The sequence below is a fragment of the Triticum aestivum genome, chromosome 5A (assembly GCF_018294505.1).
Source record: "Triticum aestivum cultivar Chinese Spring chromosome 5A, IWGSC CS RefSeq v2.1, whole genome shotgun sequence".
Taxonomy (NCBI): Eukaryota; Viridiplantae; Streptophyta; class Magnoliopsida; order Poales; family Poaceae; genus Triticum; species Triticum aestivum.
Genome location: NC_057806.1, coordinates 360,071,731 through 360,080,110, shown reverse-complemented (window position 1 = coordinate 360,080,110; position 8,380 = coordinate 360,071,731). Strand labels below are relative to the sequence as shown.

At 46.5% G+C, this 8,380-nt stretch overlaps 1 protein-coding gene across 1 annotated transcript; it reads right to left on the bottom strand.

The window, feature by feature from the left end:
• Positions 1-1,226: 1,226 nt before the first annotated feature.
• LOC123106916 (probable L-type lectin-domain containing receptor kinase S.7) lies at positions 1,227-4,334 on the bottom strand. Its single transcript, XM_044528947.1, has 2 exons — positions 2,328-4,334; positions 1,227-1,636 (listed from the first exon to the last, which is right to left on the bottom strand). Exon 1 carries the CDS (start codon positions 4,302-4,304, stop codon positions 2,328-2,330), a length of 1,977 nt encoding a protein of 658 aa, XP_044384882.1. The 5' UTR covers positions 4,305-4,334; the 3' UTR covers positions 1,227-1,636.
• Positions 4,335-8,380: the final 4,046 nt, after the last annotated feature.

Sequence of the window (8,380 nt, the reverse complement as noted above, 5' to 3'; positions counted from 1 at the left end):
TGAAGCAAAACTTAAGGTACACTACATGTGTTTATCAATAGGTGTATCCTAATTTTAAATTTCTATCCATCCTCTACTTGATTTTTTTTTCATAATTTGTTAAAACTTACTAAGATGATTTTCGTTAAGTTTCAAAATTTGGATTGCATACGTAGCGGTTCTGAAAATCCACTCTATGAGATATTGCCACCATCTCATGGCATGCATCTCCACCGCACGTTTGTGCGCCTTTTAAGCGTATAATTTTCTGCAATGCAATGCAGAATACTTTTTTTTGAACAATCACAGAGGGGGAGAGGATCCCCACCTGAATGCACTGCTCAAGGTGCCATCGTGGCAAGTTGTTACAGAGATGCGCTAGAGCGTGAGGCAAGGTAATGCCGCCAAGACACAGCGGCAGCCTTCTGAGCATGCTTAGTAAATCTAAAACACCACTAAAGAGTGAAATCTGCTACAATGTTTCTGACAGTGAGGGAGGGGGATGGAGATCATTCCAGAAAGTGGCGGCGTTCCACGAGTCCGCAGCTTCCAAAGAATGGTGATGGCGACATCCGGCCAAATATTCGCATCAAGACCGGAGGGGGTCTTGACATCCCAAATGTCAAAGATAGTGGAGGCGGCTGAAGGCCGAGCAGGAGCCGAACTTGGGCAGCGGCAGGACAGGTGAGGAAGATGTGGGAGGATGTTTTTGTTGTAGAGGTTGGCCTTGGAGTTCAAACGGTCCTGGCATTGGGGCAGACGGTCGAGTTAAGGATGTTTTTGTTGTAGAGGTTGGTCTTGGAGTTCAACCTGTCCTTGAGAAGTAGCCATCCCAAGATCCTGAGCTTGATGGGGGCGTTGGTGTTCCAGATGGTGATGGAGTGCTGATCGAGGTCCTCCTCATGGTCATGGGTGAGGTCATACGCATGTTTGGTGGAGAAGCCAACGCCCCTAGATTTGATAGATGACCCAGGCCAAACCCACAATTTTGAATGATAAACATAGGAATCTTAGATCTGTCCTACAGAACATGACCAACGTCATAACTTTATGCCAACAAAACTGTCAGCTAAAACTTCATTCACCTATCATCAAATGCATGTTTCTTCCGTAAAGAAAAAAAAGAATCATCAAATGCATATTCCAATTTAGTGACAAAGCAAAAGAGAGAATAAAAGAGACATGTTTAACAGGTATACAGGTCATGCACTCAAGTGGAACCCTGACAATATCAGGATAAGGATAAAAACAAGGAATTCACAGCAAGCCAGCAAGTACGTGGTATAAGCGTCTTTTTAACCCATATAAGACGTAGCAAGTTTGGGAGGAAATCTGTAGCATTTGTCCCCTTTGTACAGAGCTGCAACTTTACAACGTTGTCAAGAGATGAGGGAGAAACACATGTTCGACGGCCTGTCTTACAAACATGTAGAGGGAAAAATCCTGGATGGTGCTACAAACATGCCAAGTAATCAGTGTATTTTCCACCGAGTTCAACACGGCCTCTGGAATTCATGAGTTCTCCATGAAAGAATTCAACACGAACTCACCGAGCCGTAACCATATTTCCTTCTGCAGTGGGATAGTGTCAACATCTACAAACTATCACCAAAACTTCAGAGTTCGCCAACATGATTAGTCTTCGCGGCAGCTTTACCTGCACATCAGAAGTTCACGAATCAAGAATGGAAAATCTGATAATACAAGCATGGAAAATCACAGTATAGAGCAGTTTGTTCATCTTGTACAATCTTGGGCTCCTGCATGTTATAATATAAAAAGCAGTAGCTCAATTTGGCACACTCTTTTCATTAGATAATGCTGCAAGCAAGGCAAAGATCAAAGCACTAGCGTGTGCTTCAGCTACCGCTCTGCTGTAGTGAGGCGGTGTTGGTGCAAATTACAATTGATTTCTATCAGCAGGTAGCAGTTCTGGTGCCAACACACATATGAGAAGCTGGATCTGTTCCTTCAACCTCAGGGACACTTAGGCTGAATCCCTCCGCTCCATAACTCCTCCACGGAGCGGAGTGGCATTCAGTAGAAATTTGGGGAGCGGCCAATACGTAGCTCCGCGCGCTCCGCTCCCTGATGAAGGAGCGGGCGATTGCCGAACACAGCCTTAGTCTCATAAATCATCCACAATACTAACTGACAAACTAAACATGCTGAAGTGCTGAGCTAATGCTAGCGTCATTCAAATTCAATAGACTACATGGACTAGTTGTTCGCATAATTTGGACTAGAACATAATTGAGCAGCAATATCATAGATTAAACAGAATGCACAAAGTAAAAGTATATGGATCACATATGAAAGCCATTATATACCTGCAAAAAACTTCTTACCTAGTTTATATCGATTTTCAGCTCAAAGAGATCACTTGAAACTGTACTCTGATTGCACTCAGAAACTATCCCCTCAAGATCCATAGGTGCATTTGAAATGAAAACAAGCAGCGGCTTCTTTTTCGGAACAGGCAGTGGCTCACTCTTGCCCTCCAGTATGCCTAGAACATTCCTCATGACAGGTCTCTCTTCTGAAAAGGGATTCACACAGCTCAAACCTAGAAAAAGCAGCCTCGTCATTTGCTCTGTGTCATACTCCCCATTCAGGCTCATATCAACAGCATCTAAAAGTCTGCCCTTAGAGTGCAAATTCCAAACCCAATCAACAACATTCAGCATGTTCATGCTGCCAGGAGCTTCTCGGTCTATTGGCCGCCTTCGTGTGCAGATCTCCAGCAGTACAACCCCATAGCTGTAGACATCGCTCTTTTCTGTGGCTCTTCCCATCTGGAGGTACTCAGGGGCAAGGTAACCAACAGTCCCTGCTGCTAAGGTTGACCGAGGGCTGGTACTAGGATCCTTCAACCTTGCAAGCCCAAAATCCCCCAACTTGGGATTGAAATGCGAATCCAGAAGTATGTTACTGCACTTGATATCCCTGTGGATCACCTGCTTGTCATGTTCTTCATGTAGGTATGCAACCGCAGAGGCAATGCCGACTGCCACATTGTAGCGCCGAGCCCAGTTGAGAATGGGATAACGGTGGACACCTGAGCAAGAGTGGAGAGCCATGTCCAGGCTGCCATTTGACATGAACTCATACACAAGCAGCAGCTCGTCCTTCTCCGCGCACCACCCTCGCAGCTGAACCAGATTAGGGTGCTTCAGGTCAGCGATTATGGTAAGCTCGGCGGTGAACTCGTTGTGGCTCTCCGTGGATTGCTTGGAGCGCTTGACCGCATATGTGACCCCAGAGCGCGGGCACACCGCCTTGTATACAGTACCGAAACCACCACTGCCAACCACTAGGGAAGGATCAAATCCCTTGGTCGCCGAGAAGAGATCTTGGTACATGAACTGCCTTGGATGGCCCGCTGCTTTTGCTCTGACGCCGCCGTTGAACCCTCCAGGACGAGACCTCCACTTCTTCATAGACAATATCACAAACACCATGACTGCACCGAGAAACACGATGGGCAAAGGAATGCCGAGCCCCATTGCAAGCCTTCTGCGGTGCCCATCCTTACGGCTGGCGACAGCGACATCCCCCGACGCGGGGGCCCTGCGGACGCTGTCGGACACGCTGTGCGAGGGTCTGGACGCGAGGTCGACGGCGCGCAGCCCGTTCGTCTGGAAGCTCCAGCTGTGGATGACGAAGCCGCCATCGGTGCTCCCGTTGTCGGACGAGCATGAGACCTGGAAGCCGACGAACATGAACTCCGCGAAGCGGGCCGCGAGGGCCGTGGCGTTGGATACCACCAGCGCGGGCGTCGGCGGCCGCAGACTCGCGTGGCTAAGGAACACCTCCAGGCGAGGCCGGAGCGCGTCGTAGATGATCCACGAACCGACCTCGTTGCCGTTCCGCAGGTCCACCGCCCCGGTGGAGTTCCCGCCGACGTGCTTGCCAGCGGAGGACGTGTGCACGCGATTCTTCGACGCGTCGAACGACACCTCGAGCGGGAGAGACCTGTTCCCGCCCGTGCCCTCGGCGGCGGCGACCGGGTCGGGGAGGAGCACGAAGGAGAGGCGGGAGGCGGGGCGCGCGGAGGCCGGGGAGGCGAAGAGGAAGGAGGTGGAGAAGGAGGTGTTAGGGGGAAACGGGAGAGGGAGCGGGAAGAGGGCGTGGGAGGAGGGCGGCGGGAGGGACACGGAGGCGGAGCGGAGCGAGGCCCCGCCGAGGAGGGTGAGGTTTCGGAGGGAGAAGGACGGGAAGGAGAAGGCGACGGTGGTCGCCGCGTCGGCGGTGGGCGGTGGCTGGACGGGGAGGAGGAAGAAGACGACGGCGAGGAGGTAGAAGGGAGGAGGTCTTGGAGCCATGGCGTCTGGCGTGCCGGTGGCCGGTGGCCGGTGACGAGGTCAATGCGGGGTGGAAAAGGGAAAGCGGGGCCTTATATAGGGGAGAGTGTGGGGTCAATCTGTCAGAGACAGTGAGAGCGCGCAACGCGAAAGATGACGGAGAGAGACGGTTGCCGATGGGTTTGCTTGCTTTTCCATTATTTTATTTTCTGTTTTTCACGATGAATGATTGAATGCCGTTCCCAAATTTTGATGTTTACGCATTCAAAATAAATAAAAAATTGAACCTTCAAAATAAAAAAAGATGTCTAGGAATGAATTCTAGAAAATAAGAAAAAGAAGCGAGTTACTGAAAATAAATGCAACACGGTCGATCCTTCATTTGCTTAATTTTTGTCCCGATTGAACACTTTCATGTATTAAGGCTAACCAAAACAAAAAAAATTACTAAATTTAAATGGTTATTTGGGTTCCAAGAAAATGTGAACCAATAAATTGTTATTTTTGCTTTTCTTCTAACCCTAAAGTTACACAAAATACATTTGTTTATTCATGTATTAGTTCTAAAACCCAAGAAATTCACAGAAAAAAAGGTGCAATTACACACAAAAATTGCAATCCCGCAAAAATTGCAATTACACTAAATAAAAGATAATAGCATAAAAGTAATTTCAGTTGCACCAAAAAGGTGTAGCTGCAACAAAAACAAATGAGCAAAACACTTACAAACATAACAACTTTTTTATATACACACAAAGCACAATCGTGTTTCAATAATAGTATACTAAGCAAAGATGGCCGAGGACAAGAATTCGGACCCTTTCTTTACAAAGCACACAAAATCCACTCTCGTCTCTGCCTATATCCATTGGTTGAAAAGCCGGCTATGGTTTTGTTTTAGTAATAAAAAAACTAGTTCCATAATTCTGGTAATGAATGCATGGAGGCCCTCCTACGAAGGGGTTTAAGCTTGCCAAAATAATAGCCCCGTAATTAGTAGTGTTGAGTCACTTTTGTCTTCATGCCCACACGCAGCATGCTGATTGTGTATGAGAGGTGCTTCGAAATAACTTGTATATGTAAAATCATAAGCACACTAGAAATGTTGGAAATATGCCCTAGAGGCAATAATAAAATGGTTATTATTATATTTTCTTGTTCATGATAATTGTCTATTGTTCATGCTATAATTGTGTTATCTGGAAATCGTAATACATGTGTGAATACATAGACCACAACACGTCCCTAGTGAGCCTCTAGTTGACTAGCTCGTTGATCAAAAGATAGTCATGGTTTCCTGACTATGGACATTAGATGTCATTGATAACGGGATCACATCATTAGAAGAATGATGTAATGGACAAGACCCAATCCTAAGCATAGCTCAAAGATCGTGTAGTTTGTTTGCTAGAGCTTTTCCGAATGTCAAGTATCATTTTCTTAGACCATGAGATTGTGCAACTCCCGGATACCGTAGGAGTGCTTTGGGTGTGCCAAACGTCACAATGTAACTAGGTGACTATAAAGGTGCACTACGGGTATCTCCAAAAGTGTCTGTTGGGTTGGCATGAATCGAGACTGGGATTTGTCACTCCGTATGACGGAGAGGTATCTCTGGGCCCAATCGGTAATGCATCATCATAATGAGATCAATGTGACCAAGTGGTTGATCACGGGATCATGCATTACGGTACGAGTAAAGTGACTTGCCGGTAACGAGATTAAACGAGGTATTGGGATACCGACGATCGAGTCTCGGGCGAGTAACGTACCGATTGACAAAGGGAATTGTATACGTGATTGATTGAATCCTTGACATTGTGGTTCATCCGATGAGATCATCGAGGAGTATGTGGGAGCCAACATGGGTATCCAGATCTCGCTGTTGGTTATTGACCGGAGAGTCGTCTCGGTCATGTTTGCGTGTCTCCCGAACTCGTAGGGTCTACACACTTAAGGTTCGGTGACGCTAGGGTTCTTGAGATATTAGTATGCGGTAACCCGAAAGTTGTTCGGAGTCCCGGATGAGATCCCGGACGTCACGAGGAGTTCTGGAATTGTCCGGAGGTGAAGAATTGTATATAGGAAGCCCAGTTTCGGCCACCGGAAAAGTTTCGGGGGTCACCGGTATTGTACCGGGACCACCGAAAGGGTCCCGGGGGTCCACCGGGTGGGGCCACCTATCCCGGAGGGCCCCATAGGCTGAAGTGGGGAAGGGAACCAGCCCCTGGTGGGCTGGTGCACCCCCCTTGAGCCTCCCCCTGCGCCTAGGGTTGGAAACCCTAGGGGTGGGGGGCGCCCCACTTGGCTTGGGGGGCAAGCCACACCCCTTGGCCGCTGCTGATGACCCACAAGTATAGGGGGTCTATCATAGTTCTTTCGATAAGTAAGAGTGTCGAACCCAACGAGGAGCAAAAGGAAATGATAAGCGGTTTTCAGTAAGGTATTCTCTGCAAGTACTAAAATAAGTGGTAACAGATAGTTTTGTAATAAGGTAAATTGTAACGAGCAACAAGTAACAAAAGTAAATAAGGTGCAGCAAGGTGGACCAATCCTTTTTGTAGCAAAGGACAAGACGGAACAAACTCTTATAATAGAAAAAGCGCTCCCGAGGACACATGGGAATATCGTCAAGCTAGTTTGATACTTTGATAATTTGATAATTTGATAATTTGATATGTGGGTGGACCGATGCTTGGGTGTTGTTCTTACTTGAACAAGCATCCCACTTATGATTAACCTCTATTGCAAGCATCCGCAACTACAACAAAAGTATTAAGGTAAACCTAACCATAGCTTCAAACATATGGATCCAAATTAGCCCCTTACGAAGCAACGCATAAACTAGGGTTTAAGCTTCTATCACTCTAGCAACCCATCATCTACTTATTACTTCACAATGCCTTCCTCTAGGCCCAAATAATGGTGAAGTGTTATGTAGTCGACGTTCACATAACACCACTAGAGGCTAGACAACATACATCTTATCAAAATATCAAACGAATACCAAATTCACATGACTACTCATAGCAAGACTTCTCCCTTGTCCTCAGGAACGAACGTAATTACTCACAAAGCATATTCATGTTCATAATCAGAGGGGTAATAATATGCATGTAGGATCTGAACATATGATCTTCCACCAAATAAACCAACTAGCATCAACTACAAGGAGTAATCAACACTACTAGCAACCTACTAGCACCAATCCCGGACTTTGAGACAAGAATTGGATACAAGAGATGAACTAGGGTTTGGAGATGAGATGGTGCTGGTGAAGATGTTGATGGAGATTGCCCTCTCCCGATGAGAGGAGCGTTGGTGATGACGATGGTGATGATTTCCCCCTCCCGGAGGGAAGTTTCCCTGGTGGAACAACTCTGTCGAAGCTCTAGATTGGTTCCGCCTCGTGGCGGCGAAGTCTCGTCCCAAAAGATTGCTTCTTATTTTTTTCTCATCGAAAGACTTCATATAGGAGAAGATGGACGTCGGAGAGCCACCAGGGGGCCCACGAGGTAGGGGGGGCGCCCTAGGGATAGGCCCTTCGCAGAGGGAAGCAGAGGTTTCCATGCGCTTTTATGGTTGGATGCACAAAATCTCAATGCGAAAGAACGTCACGTTATATTGCCCCTTGTGATATGAACCTTTATTATGCAGTCCTTCGCTTTTATTACTTCCACATCACAAGATCGTATAAAGCTTATTTCTCCCACACCAATCAATCATACATATTTAGAGCAATTTTTATTGCTTTGCACCGATGACAACTTACTTGAAGGATCTTACTCAATCCATAGGTAGATATGGTGGACTCTCATGGCAAAACTGGTTTAAGGGTATTTGGAAGCACAAGTAGTATTTATACTTGGTGTTGAGAATTTGGCTAGCATGAGGGGTAAAGGCAAGCTCAACAACTTAGAGGATCCATGACAACATACTTTATCTCAGATATAAGAAAGACATAACTCATTACGTTGTCTTCCTTGTCCAACATCAACTCTTTAGCATGTCATATTTTAATGAGTGTTCCCAATCATAAAAGATGTCAATGATAATATATCTATATGTGAAAACCTCTCTTTCCTTATTACTTCCTA

Bases quoted from the DNA above. Each gene is read 5' to 3' on its own strand.
- LOC123106916 (XM_044528947.1), bottom strand. From the start codon at position 4,304: ATGGCTCCAAGACCTCCTCCCTTCTACCTCCTCGCCGTCGTCTTCTTC.